General features: G+C 41.8%; 1 protein-coding gene across 2 annotated transcripts; it reads right to left on the bottom strand.

The window, feature by feature from the left end:
- Positions 1 to 591: 591 nt before the first annotated feature.
- Positions 592 to 5,203, bottom strand: LOC103849065. Of its 2 annotated transcripts, XM_009125888.3 has the most exons (6): positions 2,796 to 5,203; positions 2,354 to 2,702; positions 2,075 to 2,254; positions 1,892 to 1,991; positions 1,405 to 1,795; positions 592 to 1,320 (listed from the first exon to the last, which is right to left on the bottom strand). In XM_009125888.3, exons 1-6 carry the CDS (start codon positions 4,903 to 4,905, stop codon positions 1,004 to 1,006), a joined length of 3,447 nt encoding a protein of 1,148 aa, XP_009124136.2. In that variant the 5' UTR covers positions 4,906 to 5,203; the 3' UTR covers positions 592 to 1,003. The 2 variants fall into 2 exon arrangements, with proteins under 2 accessions (XP_009124136.2, XP_033145865.1); XM_033289974.1 differs by having other exon boundaries at positions 592 to 1,795.
- Between the last annotated feature and the right edge of the window lie 10,147 nt (positions 5,204 to 15,350).

Here is a 15,350-nt window from a genome sequence, read left to right as displayed (position 1 = left end):
CAACATCCATCTGGTCTTTGGAGAGAGTGGGTTCTACATGAGGAAATTCTTCATCTTCTGAATCTTCTGCAGTCTGTGAGTTCTGAGCTTCAGAAGTGCTCTGAGATTGTGGCGATTGTGGTTGTCAAGTCGCTGAAGTCTGAGATCCTTGAGGTAGGGAAGTCTGAGACGCTCGAGGGTGTGAAGTCTGAGACGCTCGAGGCTGTGAGGTCCGAGACCCTCGAGGCTGTGAAGTCTGAGACCCTCGAGGCTGTGAAGTCTGAGACCCTCGAGGCTGTGGCGATGGAGTTGAATCTCTTCTGGATTGGACCGTCGAGTCCTGGAAAAGCTGTGCCGGAGGTGGATAGTCAGACACAGATGGTGGAGGTTGGCGGTTCGGGACAGGCGGAGGCGCTTGAGTTCTTGGAACGAATTCGTACTGCGAGGGAAGGGGAGATGGTGTCATCGCACTGGAGGTGAACATCTTCTTCTGTTTCTTCTTTCCCGACATCGTCTTCAGTGATTAACAGAGGATATGGAGAGTTTAGATCGATAGAAAGAGGTGAGATGTGTTGAAGGCAGAGAGAACACAAGTGATTAGGGTTTCTGTTCTTTTATCGATTATAAGAGTAATTATTTTGGGCTTTGGAGGGTTAAATTAATTTGGGTGGGAATTAATTTAGGCTTCGCGGGGAGTGAAAATTTCACCTTATTTACATAAGTCACCAAATGAAAATTAACAACACAATCACCAAATGAAAATTTGGCCGGGTCTTTTTGGTTTTAGTTTAAGGTTAATACAATTTAGGGTATAGGGTAGTGATCTAGAATGTGTTGGTTTAGGGCTCAGAGAAATAATTTTACTTTGTTTATGAGTTGATTATATATTTGTTTTAAACAAAAATATATTACAATACACAACAAACAAAGTTGCAAAATTATATTACAATACACATTAAAACAAAGTTTACAAAATTATATTACAATACATATTTAAACAAAGTTTAGAAAATTATACTATATTTTAGTAGGGTACTTCTCCATCTTCGTCGGATGACGATATATTACATTGAAATTCATCATCTTGTTCAACATCTTCCACATCAACATCGAGATTTATAGGTTGTACCCGAGCATAAACCAAATGATCAACTGCTAGATCTTCAACCGTAGTCATTAAAACAGCATCATCATTTACTTGTTGCAACAATGTCGGTTCTTTATTTTCATATTCTCCAGAAATGATTCCCCTCGGATTCACTTTCAAAACATTGAGCCACAAATGCTTTGGTTTCTTAACGTACGGATACGGGATATAACAAACATGATCTGCTTGAGATGCTGTGCATGTAATATCAAATAATAAAAGTATAATTAAATTAAGTATCAAATCATAAAAGTATAAGTTCAATATAAAATACGTACCTAGAATAAATGGTTCGTATTTATGGTATTTCCTCGATGAAAGAACATCGACGATGCCACCATTGCTCCGCCGAGTGCCTCTACCAACTAACGGATCATACCACTTACACTTAAAAAGTGTGATTTTCAAATCGACCGACCCCTCATACTGAATTTGTATGATATCAGTCAAGATCCCGTAGTAATCAGCTTCATCAGAAGCATTTGTGTAGCTCTCCCCTTTAACACTCACACCGTAGTTACATGTCTTTCTTCCCTCGCCATGCTTCTGCGTATGGAACAAAAAGCCTCTTGTGAAATAGATGGGCCATGTTCTCGCCTTATTCATGGGTCCATTCGCAATATCTTTAACCCACTGAGGAAAATGATGTGTGTTGCTCCAATAGCTAACCTGCAACACATATATATATATATATATAATTAAATCAATATATATTTATATATTATTATATACACATAGTTAAATAAAAGTATTAGTCAAACGTACATAATCTTTCACCCATATTTGATATTCGTCAGCTCTCTTCGCAGAGAGGTCTTTTTCAGAGAGGTCTGCATATTTGGCAGTAAGGAAATCTTCAAACATCCTAAATTAGTCAAAAAAATATTAGTATGGGAAATTATAGTTGGGTAAATCAATACGGAAGATGATAATATTATCAAATTATACCTCTCAAATGGATGAAAATAATCACAATTTCGTAAAACATATGCATGTGCGCATCTGTAGTCTTTCTCGGAAAGCCATATTTCTTGCATTTCTCCACTTGGACGACCTACATGTGTAAATATATCTGGCACTCCAGGAACATGATATACGGGAACTTCACCTTCATGAAATCTTGTGAACCTGTCCAAATGATTATGAAAATTATTAATGCACATTTATAAATAAAAAGCATGCACATAGACATAAAAACTGAAACCGAGAAATAATGATAGCGTTTACCATGATTTCGTTTGTATATGGTCAACAAAGTAGTGCTCTGAGAAGTAAGCTATCTCATCGTTGATATATGATTCAACAATCGAGCCGGCCGCAAATCTTTTGTTCTTTGCTTTCGCTTTCAATTTTTTGAAATTCCTTTCAAAAACATACATCCACCTATATTGCACAGGTCCTCCTAGTTCAGCTTCGTAGGGGAGATGTATAGGCAAGTGCTGCATGACGTCGAAAAACGATGGTGGAAAAATCTTCTCCAAATTGCAGATGATCAAAACAATATTCCGTTTAAGCATTTGGACGTGATTTTTCTGTAAGGTTCTCGAGCAAAGGTCTCGGAAAAATACACCAACCGCTACAATATTCAAAATGTATTTATTAGTAATATTTACTATAATTATAAAGGTTTATCATTTCAAAATAAATTAAAAAAATAGCTAATTAGTACCTGATAGCGCAAGATGGACGTTTTGGTCTAGGAGTTCTGAAAATATAAATGGAAGTAGCCGCTCCATAAAAACATGGCAGTCATGACTCTTCATGCCAGAAAATTTGTTGTTCTCTAAATCAACACAATTAGCTAAGTCTGAAGCATATCCGTCTGGGAATTTAACAGCGTGTTTCACACATTCCAATAACCGTTTTTTTTCATCTTCGTCCAGCATGTAAGGAGGAAATGGAGCTTGACCAGCAGTATCAACATGTAAGTGTGGCCGATCACAGAATATTGCCATATCCAATCTTGAATTGATTGTGTCTTTCGATTTGCCTTTAACATTCATAAGAGTATTGATGATGTTGTCAAAAAAATTCTTCTCTATATGCATCACATCAAGATTGTGTCGGAGTATCAGGTCCTTCCAGTTTGGCAACTCCCAAAAAATGCTTTCCTTATGCCAGTTATGATATTTCCCATAACCAGGCTTCTTCTTTTCATGACCATTTCCACCGCAAACAGACGTTTTCAGTGGATTGACACCCGATAACTCTGAGTAAACTTGCTCACCAGTCAAAGATTTAGGTGGAAATTCATTTACCGCGTTTTTTCCCTTCAAGAAGTCCTTTCTATTCTTCCTTAGTGGATGATCACGAGGAAGAAATCTGCGGTGACAATCAAACCAACACGTCTTTCTTCCATTATGTAGATAAAAAGCTTTCGTATCTTCCATGCAAATTGGACAAGCCAATTTACCATGGGTCGTCCATCCTGATAACATGCCATACGCTGGAAAATCGCTTATCGTCCATAGTAACACAGCTTTTAGATTAAAATTTTGATTTAAGGACACATCGTATGCTTCAACCCCAGTTGACCACAATTCTTTTAACTCCTCGATCAAAGGTTTGAGGAAGATATCAAGACTAGCTCGCGGATGATTTGGCCCAGAATTCAGAATTGTAAGAAAAAAATACTCTGTACTCATGCACATATCAGGGGGTAGATTATATGGAGTCAGAATCACGGGCCACAATAAATGATTACGAGACATCCCAAACGGATTGAATCCATCAGTACATAATCCAAGATAAACGTTACGAGGTTCTTCGGCAAACTGGGGATATATATCTTGAAAATGTTTCCATTCTGCCGCATCAGATGGATGACACATTTCCCCCTCCTTTGCTTGGTGCTCAGCATGCCATCTCATTGCCGCTGCTGTCTTCTTGCTCTGATACATTCTTTTCAGCCTGTCAGCTATAGGTAGATACCACATACGACTATATGGTACTTTGGTTCTGCGTCTTTTGTCCCTAGGCTTCCATCTTGCTGCACCACAAAATTGGCACTCTTCCCACCTTTCATTTTCTTTCCAGAATATCATACAATTGTTAATACAAACATCAATTGTATGATATGGGAGCCCTAAGTTGTGCATCAACTTCTCGGTCTCGTAGTGTGAATCGATTGCTGTGTTTCCTTCTGGTAAATAGTCTGTCAACATTTGACATACTGAATCCACACATTTTTCACTCAGATTATAATCTGCCTTGTTTTGCAAGACCCGAGCAGCTAAGGATAACCGTGACTGCCCTTCACGACAACCATCGTACAAAGGATTTTGTGCTCCTTCTAACAAATCGTAGAACTTCTTCGAATGGTTGCGTTGCGGGTCTACTACATTCTGATAACTATCATCATGTTGATAGTTATCAAAACTCACATTATCACGAAATGCATCATTCACCATATCTATATAATTATCCTCATTACCAACTTCTTGATCACTACCACTTAAATGCGTCGGGTCAACATAACTCGTTCCTAATGCAATATCAATTTCTTCTCCATGTTTATACCAAACATAATAGTCTGGCATAAATCCTCTATTATATATATGTCTCCAAATTTTTGTTCCCGCGAGAAATTTATCGTTTTGACAAACAGTACACGGGCAGAAAAACTTACCGCCATTACTTTGTGTTAGAGACTGACTGTTTGCGAATGTCATAAATTGTTCCACCCCCGCTATGAACTCTTCAGAAAGTTTTCCTGTCTCCTCATCGATCCTCTTGTACATCCACTCTCGGAAATTTGAATAATTATAATTTCCAGACATTATATGACAAATGTTAGTTTTTTTTTTAATTTTCGTTTTTTTTTGCTACTTTTTTTTCATGCTTTGTACGAGTGAGGAGAAGAAAACGGTAAGAGCCTGTATATATATAGAAAATATTCTGACTAATTAGTGACTAAATTCCGACTGCAGATAAAAATTAGGTACACCGACGAAAAAATGTTTACCACGTTTGTACCGGTTTTTGCAGACTACTTAGCGACTTATTTGTGACTAGAGATCAGTCGCAAATTAGTCGCTACATTTACGACTGATCAACGACTAATTTTCCCCGACTGCGTTATAGTCGTATATCAGTCGTAAATTTAGCGACTATTGTGCGACCGAGTCTCTGGTCATGAATCCGTCGCTAAGTAGTCGTAAATTTAGCGACTGTTATGCGACGAAACATCTGTGTCCCTTCTTTCCGACTGATGTACGACTACTCTTTTGGCGTCGCTATTCAGTCGCATGGTAGTCGGAAATTAGTCGTCTTTTTTTGCGACTACTATTTTAGTCGAAAAAATACAGTCGGAAAACGCAGGTTTTCTTGTAGTGCCGTTGAGACACGAGATCTAGCTTGTTAACCAGTGAAGCATGCGACAGCTGATCACTGAGTTAAGCGGTTGAGCTCTAACATATCATGCATGCAACAAATAGGTATCTATAGGTATTAATGTATTATAATCTCCAACACCTGAATAGTGGCCCAACATCTAATATCATTTTCAACCAAGTTACATTTACTATTTACTTCGCTTGTTACTATTGCTATTTCATTTAAACACTTACAACTCTTAGAATTAATAAACACTAGATTTAATTGTTCCCTAGCTCCTTGTGGATTCGATCCCTAAGTACTACATCTGAACCTCTTTTGATGAGAGTAACACTCCTTAGGGTCATTTGAGTGGTATCAGTCAACACGTAATGTAATGAAAGACATTACGAATATCACACATTTAAGGGAAAAAATGAAAAGTTACCATCACCTACAAGCAATGCCTCGGCTCAGAACATATACGAAGATGATGTTGTAGTTGGAAATGATTTATTTGGAGGTTTGATGTACTGTAATTGCCCACACTTTAGTTTTACACTTTGAATTTATATTAATATTATCTATTCATATGCAGGAATAGAAGATACTGATGAATTACAAGTATTTGACTGTACTTCTCAAGATAATACTGATACAGAAACAGAGAAATCTAACATAGATGATCCTACGGATGTGGATGTAGAGCTTCTGGTAAACGTTGTAACTAAAAAAACTGGAGATTCACAACGCCCTGATGTTACAGGCACCACAGTGGTAAACTACACAGCGAAGAAAAAACAACATTTAAAGGAAAATGGTAACGAATCTGATTGCAGTTTCAGTTTAGATATGACATTCTACCTTTTTGCTATAAACATTAGAAGTTTTAATGTATTTTTTTCTTTCTGCAGAATATTTAGATGACGGTGATCCTGACTACAAATGTTCACACTGTGGAGCTATAATGTGGTATGGAGAATGGCTAAACAAGCGTAGAAATGCAAAGAATCCTACTTTTTCTTTATGTTGCATGCAAGGCCAAGTTCAGTTGCCTCTATTGAAGGAGCCACCAACTATTCTAAAAAATCTTTTGGAAGGGGATGATCCACGAAGCAGGCATTTCCAAAAACATATACGACCTTATAATATGGTTTTTTCTTTCACTTCACTTGGTGGAAAAGTTCAGAGGACTTTAAAGAAGGGTAAAGGACCTGATATGTTTCAACTACAAGGAGAAAACTATCACTTAATTGGGAATTTAACTCCACCTGAAGGAAGTGAAGCGAAATTCAGACAGCTATACATAGTTGACACAGAGAATGAAGTTGAAAACAGAGCAAAATGTTTAAGGTATTACAATGTTTATTTGACTGGCTCTCATCAAGATGTTATAACTAACATAGTTTGTACTTATATTTTTACAGCTTTGGAAAACAGAAAATTCAGGTCAAGAAAAAGGATAATCTTAGGAAAGATATTATTGATGCTTTGATGAGGATGTTGAATGAGGTCAATCCATATGTAAAAAAGTTTAGATCAGCAAGAGATCGCTTCAACAAAGATCCTGAAGATTCATTTCATACGAGGATTGTTAGTGAGAGGTTAAAGGCGGAAGGACATATAACACACCCTCTGCCTCAGAGGTTGCCGCCCTTATTCCTGGAGATTTTAGTCTTGATATGGACAGAAGGGATATTGTTCTACAACAAAAATCAGGGAAACTGTTGAGAATTAACGAGATATATGCTTCCTATCTTGCACTTCAGTATCCTCTTTTGTTTACGTATGGAGAAGATGGATCAGACTCGGTATTAAGAAAGGGGCAACGAAGATTACAAAAAAACAGAAGAAGCCTAATATCAGTATGAGGCAATTCTTTGCTTTTCGCTTGCATGAACGTAAGAATGAGTCTTATTGTCTCCTACATTCTAGAAGACTATTTCAACAATTTGTGGTGGATGCTTTCACAACAATTGAGTCTAATCGTCTGCGATATTTGAAGCTAAATCAAACTTCCTTGCGATCTGATAGTTATGATTCCATAAAAGAGTCGGAGAATGCAGGCAAAGTGGATATGAATGAGCAAGGATCAGAGTTTACTTTGCCAGCTTCTTTCGTGGGGAGTCCTAGATATATGAAGAACAATTACTTGGATGCTATGACAATATGCAAGCATTTTGGATTCCCAGACCTTTTCATCACTTTCACATGTAATCCCAAATGGCAAGAGATCACAAGATATGTGAAAGCGAGGAAGCTAAAGGCTGAAGATAGATCAGACATTATTTGTAGAATTTTCAAGATCAGACTTGATTCATTGATGGATGCTTTAGCCAAGAAGAATATTTTGGGAGAGACCCGCGCATGTAAGTTAAAGTCCGCTGTGAAATTTTGTTTTAATGTTGTGATGCAGTTTATGTTTGATCTCATTGACGTCTAAAATGTTTGTTTTTGCGTGAAACAGCTATGTACACAATTGAGTTCCAGAAGCGTGGTTTACCGCATGCTCACATTCTCCTATTCATGAAGAAAATAAAGCAGCCTACAACAGAGGACATTGACAACATAATATCTGCTGAGATTCCTAATAAAAAGGAAGAACCAGAACTTTTTGAGATCATTAAGGATATGATGATTCATGGACCATGTCGAGCAGCTAATATGAATTCACCATGCATGGAGAATGGCCGTTGCTATAAGTCATATCCTAAATCATTTGCTGAGACGACCAGTATTAATAAAGAAGGATTTTCGGTTTACATAAGGCGTCAACAATTAGAAAATTATGTTCTGAAGAATGGAGTGCGATGTGACAATCGATATGTTATTCCTTACAACCGGCAATTATCTCTCCTTTACAGAGCTCACGTTAACGTTGAGTGGTGCAACCAAGTTGGGTCTATAAAGTATTTATTCAAATAAATAAATAAAGGACAGGATCGTTGCACAGTTGCTGTTGAACCCCCAGACCACATTGTTGCAAGTGAGTTAGGAGATGTCGATCTTACTAAGGAAAAACTTGAGAAGAAAAGGAATGAACTCAAGGAATTCTTCGATTGCAGGTATGTTTGCTTAATGTTCGTGTTATAAGTAAGCTGCAAATTAAATGGACTGAATAAAAAAATTTGTCGTTTTTGCAGATATGTTTCGACATGTGAAGGAACCTGGAGAGTGTTCAAATTCCTTATTCACTATCGATCTGTTGCTGTAGAGAAGCTTAGTTTTCATCTACCCGGAAAGCAAATTGTTACATTCAAAGGGAAAGATAAATTGAAAACAGTGGTCACCCGGAAGCTCATTGAAAATACAATGTTCTTAGCTTGGTTTGAGTTGTGTAAGATTGACTCCCTTGCCAGAACGTTGACCTACGCTCAGATTCCAAACTTCTTCACTTATGATAAAAGGTCAAAGATGTTCAAAAGACGGAAAAGGAGTTTTGGTCTAGGGAGGATTAATTATGCTCCTCGGACCCAGGAAAATGCTTATTTCTTGTGTGTATTATTGAACATTGTCAGAGAATCCACCAGTTATGATGACATTAAAACCTATGAAGGTGTTCTATATCCGAGTTACAAAGCAGCATGTTATGCTTGTGGGTTATTAGATGATGATCAGGAATACATTGATGACATACTAAGAAGAAGTTATGAAAGCACAGCAAGTGAGCTACGAATTTTTTTTGTTATGATGCTTATGAGTAACACTTTATCTGAGCCGGAAACTGTATGGGAACACACTTGGGAGGTTTTGTCTGAAGATATAGAGCACTGCAGGAGAAAAAAATTTCAATAGACCAGGTCAACATTTATTTTTTGCATAGTAAACTTCTATAATGCTACATGATAGTCCTGCAAGCAACTAATAATTTTATTTGTTTGCCTGTTGTAGGAACCGAAATTCGCACTGTCGATTTCCGTTTAAATAAGGAAACTAGGAAAACCCTAATTTCCCAGAGGACCCAGATATCTGCTAATTACCACATGTCAAGCAATCAGAACACGAGAATAACAACGATAAAGTATAAGAAATCGAAAAAGAGACAAAGAAGATCTTATTCCGAATTTGCGTATGGCTGTTTACAACAAAATATAGCCTGGGCTCAAGAGCTATCGGCGAGATTCCTAGTTCTAGTAACCCTAAGACGGCTAAACCTAAGTGAGTCGCAGCTCGAAATAACAAAAACGGAAAATTGCCTAAATTGCTCTAAGTGCTAAGTTTGCTCTCAAAAAGTTCTCCCCCATGCTCCTCGCCTAGGACTCCTTATATACTAGCTCCAAGGTCAGTTTACGCTTTTACTCTTCTGCCCTTAAGCCGTCATAGCATAAAAATGGAGATATTCCATTTTTCCCGATCTTCACAATTATCTTCAAAACTTCCGTATTTATCCGCGGAAACTTGACATTTATCCTTCCTTGTGGGCCAAGCGTAAACCGTGCTGCGGTTTACGGGCTTTTGGTTAAGAAATCATGGGATGGGCCTCGAGTCGTGTTTTAGGTCCCTTTGGGCCGTCTTCCGACTCGACACGTTTACTACGATATCTTTTTGATAAAGAAAGAACCTTCCGCGGTTTCTAATCCGCGAAGTTTGATCGATGAGTTAGAATAGCGGAAAACATGGACTGAGCTTGCTACGGTTTTCGGGAGATAGCATTCGAAGGTTTGACGAGAATGCATGGATTGATGTCTGTCGATGTTCGGAAGAGTTTAATCGCTACACAGTGACCGAACTTCGGCTCGAGCCCGGTCGCTACGTTGCGACCGAGCTTGGCCGAGCTCGGTCGCTACGTAGCGACCGGGCGGGACTATCGCTCAGTCGCTACGTAGCGACCGAGCTTTGGCTCGAGCTCGGTCGCTACGTAGCGACCGAGCAGAACGATCGCTCGGTCGCTACGTAGCGACCGAGCGGGACGGACGTTCGGTCGCTGCGTAACGACCTGTTTCGAGCTTTTGTCGGACATCTCGATTCTTTCTTCCGTAAAGCTTTTTCGTAAGGAAGAATCTATTTCGAAAAGTACTTTTCGGAGAAATTCTTATTTTCTTCCTCGGACGTTTTAAATGTTAAATTTGTCGTAACCGTTTTTGACCCCAACAGTTTGCCCCCCAGCCCGTTAGAGTTGTGACTCTAGCGGGCGGATAGATGACTTTGACAAGTTTAAGTGTATTAGACGAAATTCACATTTTAAACTCCGCGGAAAAAAGTTGTCGCGACGATATTCCGAACCCATACTTCTATACGTAGTGAGCTCTTGTCATTCATTTTCTTCACACCTTCCCTTCTTCATTCCTTCAAAAACCTCTCTAGTTTCATAACTTTCCTTTCAACATGTCTTCCTCCCAAGGTGATAAGAAGGATTCTGATGTCGAGATGGGCGAGGCCACTTCTCCGGCTCCGGTTCTAACTTCTCCAGCGGAAGCGCCGGCTTGTGTTGCCGGTCATCTTTCTTTCCGAGAGAAACTGGTTCGTCGCCAAGCCGAGAAAGAACTAGCTCAAGCTGGCTCCGAGTTTCCATCTTCTTCCGTGCAGGTCGTTGCCCCGTGTCATGGGACCGAAGTCATGGCTCCTCTCCCGCAAGCCCTACCTGCGGGATCTTCCACGACTCCGATCCTCGTCGAGGACAAGGAGAAGGCTGCTGACTCTATGCCTCCTCCTCCAGCCAGAAAAGAAATCGTTCTGGCATTGCGTGCTCCTAGCGCTGTCCTAGCTACTCAGCCTAAGAGTCGGAAGAGGAAACTTGCCAAGAGTGGTGACGGGGAGACTTCGCAGCGAGGTGGATCGAGCCTAGCATCGGGACTTCGCGGAAAGGTTTGTCTCTTGTTTGAATTCTCGATCGTCTTTTGTGCATTCTTTTCTCGGACTTAGTCTTAAGAATTTTCACCGTTCCCAGTTCATATCGTTGATCGATGGGATGATCAGCGAATGTGGTTCTGAGACCAGTCGCCTTTCCGGGGAGTTGGTGGAGCTTCAGGGCAGATGGTCCGAAACCGAGGCCATGTTGATGGCTGTGGAGGACTCTCACTCTGCGAAAGTGTCGAAGCTCGAGGTTGTGATAGGAGAGCTTGAGAGGGACCTTGGGAAGACGGCGAGTTCCTTGCTTAAGGAAAAGAAGGCCAGGAAGGCCAAATCCTCGGAGGTGCGTCGACTCCAGCGTCAGATCGAGAGTGACGCGGGGCTAGCGCGCCGTGGGATCCAAGAGGCTACGGATACCCTTCGCGCGGAGTTTCAAGCTCGCTTGGCAAAGGTTTCTGCTTCCCTGGGTTCCCTCGAGTGTATCCGGAGCAGGGATCTAGCTTTGGTGACGATTGAGGGTGGGATGGTCGTGGTTCGGTCGTTCCAAAGTGAGACTCCCCCGACCTTGGAGGCCGAAGAGGCCCGGCTGTCCGGCTGCAAGGGAGATATGGCGGCCGAGGATGGAGATTTCGGTCTCATCCTGGCCGACCTGAAATCCGCGTGCTTCCTTCCGACATGTTCAGAAGACCCAGAGGGAAAGACCCGATGTCGGAGAAAACGGAGGTGGCGCGGCTCCAGGCTCGGACGCGGCAGCGGGTGAAGAGGGGGCGTAAGTTCTGAGGATGACTTGGGTTAGATCTCTTGCGAGAGATTTTTTTTATGTTTTTATGTTTCGGCCTTAAATGGCCTTGTTTGTATTTCGGGACTGGCCGTGTGTGGCTTTGAATCCCTGCCGCTCCGCGGCTTTCTTTTTATGGTACGATAATCGGATAACGCTTTTTATGAGTTTGTGAATAGTGGGGAGGAAGGTGATGAGTTGTCGTCTCATATCCTTCTTCGATTGTGAAATATTTCATTCGAGATCTGTTTCGAGAGTTCTTCCGCGAGATGTGAACTCTGCGTGGGTGCTGAAGGTGTCAAACATAAACATAGAGGCATAGTTTAAGAATCTCTTATCTTTAGATATCATGTCATTGAGATGTTAGAGACCAGTGCGCTGGGTTTAGGGCAAGACCTAGGTTTACTTTCGGTTTAAGGATTGTGCGGTGACTAACTGGCTATCGTTTTTCCTGTCGCGATTTCTTCCTGATTCGTATCGATGTAAAGTCCGCGATAGGTTCTCGGCTTATACGACTTGTTTGATATGAATCGAGCATCTCTCCGGAGACCGGAAGTGCTAGACCAAAATTTTGGATTTCTTTTATAACGCTATTATCCTTGTGTCGGATGTAAGAGAGTCATCTCCGTGAGATGGCTATGTCTGTTTAGGACGTTTGTGAGTTCGATGTGATCAGCATCGGACTTGGTGGCGTGTGCCGTTGTTTTGAATATTTTGCGCAAAATAAGTGTTAGTGTGTGCATATATATGTCTTTTTTGTTACGGAGGTTTCGTTTGCTCGGAAGAAATAAACGTTGAGGCATCTTTTGCGACGTCTCCTAAGCGGCCGACTAATTTCTGAAGACCTCGTTCTGATTTTACGGGTGAGGATGTTTTGATAAGTCAAAAACACCAAGAGCGTGGTAAGAAGTTTTTTTGATTTTTTTGGGAGTATGCGAGTATACGTACCAACTCCCCCCCCCCTTTTTAATGAGGGGGGACAGCTGAATTTGCCTTTCGACAAATTGCCTACGTACTCTTTGCGTAGATCAAGCCGTCCCGTAGTTCAGTGATTGCGAGTTGGTTTATTTAGTGATAGTATTTTTTGAGATGCATCGCGTTCCAGGTTCTAGGGATTTTTATGCCCTGCATGTTGGCTATTTCGTAAGAACCTGGTCGGACGTTTTTTTCGATTTTATAGGGACCTTCCCAGTTTGCTCCGAGTTTTCCCGCGTTTCGTTCAGCGGTGTTTTGGAAGACTTTGCGAAGGACCAGATCTCCCTGATTGAACCTACGATTCTGTACGTTGGAATTATAGTATTTTGCAGCGGCGTGCTGGTAGTTTTGAATTCGGATGAGCGGTCGATCTCGGCGTTCGTTAATGAGGACGAGATCATCCAAGAGCATAGCATCGTTGAGTTCCTCTCGTTCGGGTAATAACCTTCTTCGAACACCGGGAAATTCTACTTCTGCGGGAATCATGCATTCCGTGCCGTATACCAGAGCGAAGGTCGTTTCTCCCGTTGCTCGCCTTGGGGTGGTACGGTGAGACCAGAGGACTCCCTCGAGTTCGTCGGCCCATCTGCCTTTTTTGGCCTCTAAGCGTTTCTTCAGTCCGTCGAGAATGGTCTTGTTGATTGTTTCAGCCTGTCCGTTGCACTGCGGATATCTGGGGGTTGACTTGTTGAGTCGTATCTTCCATTTTTCGCAGAATGCCTCGAATCGGGTGGAGATGAACTCAGACCCGTTATCGGTTACGATCTCGTAAGGAACTCCATGCCAACAGACGATGTTTCTCCATACGAAATTCTCGACTTGGACGTCTTTTATACTTGCGTATGAGTCCGCCTCTACCCATTTTGAGAAAAAAATCGGTAAGGACTAGAAGGAAATGCTTTTGCTTTGAATTATGCAGAGGTCCGACAATATCCATGGCCCAGCGCATAAAGGGATAAGGCGATGTGATGGAGGAAAGAACTTCGGCCGGTTGTCGGATGGTTGGTGCATGCCTTTGGTATTTTTCGCATTTTCGTGCGAATTTCTCGCAATCTCCGATCATTGTTGGCCAATAGTATCCATGGCGTTTGATTTTCATGGCTAGTGATCTTCCGCCGGAATGTATTTCCTCCATTACTTTTCTCGCCTTTTCTCCTTCCAGGCACGTCATGAGTGGTCCGGAGAATCTCCATTTGTAGATTTCACCATCCACTGTTACGTAGCGTGCGGCATGTGTTCGGAACTTGCGAGCTGCCCATTTTTCGGCGGGCAGTTGCCCATCGACAATGTAGTCTCAAATCGTCTGAAGCCATGGGGTATCACAGCCGTGCTCAGATCGCTCCGATGGTGGTGATATCGTAATTTTTTCTTCCTCGTCGTCTTGACCCTCTATGAGATTGACGACGATTGGTGGTCCGATGCTCGGATTTTCGATGAATTCGACCGGAATTACCCTTTTGAGTCCTTGATCGGAACTTGATGCTAGGGCCGCGAGGGCGTCCGCCTGGACATTCTTGGAACGGGGGATCCGGGTAAGGGCGAAACAGTCGAAGTCTTGAGCTAGACCTTGGACAAGTTTGAGGTACGCGTCCATCCTTTCGTCTCTGGCTTCATACTCTCCGCTGAATTGACTGGCCACTAACTGGGAGTCGCAGTAAGCGTGGAGATTACGTATTTTTAAGCCGTGAGCCAAACGTAGACCCGCGATTAATGCTTCGTATTCGGCCTCGTTGTATGAGGCATGGAATTCCAGCCTGAACGATTGTTCCAAAATCTCGCTCGTTGGAGATGTGAGACAGATTCCGATTCCTGATCCTTGCTTGGATGAGGATCCGTCGACGTGGAGGAGCCAGGTGGAATTTGGTTCATCATTGGTTATTGTTCCCGTTGGAAGATCGACCAAGAAATCTGCGAGCACTTGTGATTTTGCCCTCGTCCTTGGTCGGTATTCGATGTCATACTCGCTTAACTCGACCGCCCACTTAGCCAGTCGGCCTGATTGACTTGGGCTATGCAAAATTGTCCGTAAGGGAAAAGTCGTGAGGATGACGATTGTGTGGGATTGGAAATATGGTCTTAGTTTTTGGGCCGATGTTACGACCGCGCATGCCAATTTTTCCATCAACGGATACCTAGATTCGGCATCCAGCAAGGTTTTGCTTATGTAAAAAATAGGTTTCTGCTCCCCGCGTTCTTCCCTGATCAGGACTCCGCTTACGGCCGTTGCCGACACAGCGATGTACAAGAATAAAGGCTCCCCTTCCACGGGTTTTGCGAGGACTGGAGGAGTAGCTAAATAACGCTTCAGCTGTTGGAAGGTGTTTTTGCATTCTTCCGACCATTCGAATTTTTTATTTCCTCGCAGGA

The sequence above is a fragment of the Brassica rapa genome, chromosome A04, assembly GCF_000309985.2.
Source record: "Brassica rapa cultivar Chiifu-401-42 chromosome A04, CAAS_Brap_v3.01, whole genome shotgun sequence".
In the NCBI taxonomy this organism is placed as follows: Eukaryota; Viridiplantae; Streptophyta; class Magnoliopsida; order Brassicales; family Brassicaceae; genus Brassica; species Brassica rapa.
The sequence above is the reverse complement of the archived record's forward strand: the minus strand, read 5'-3'. Positions and strand labels throughout refer to the sequence as shown.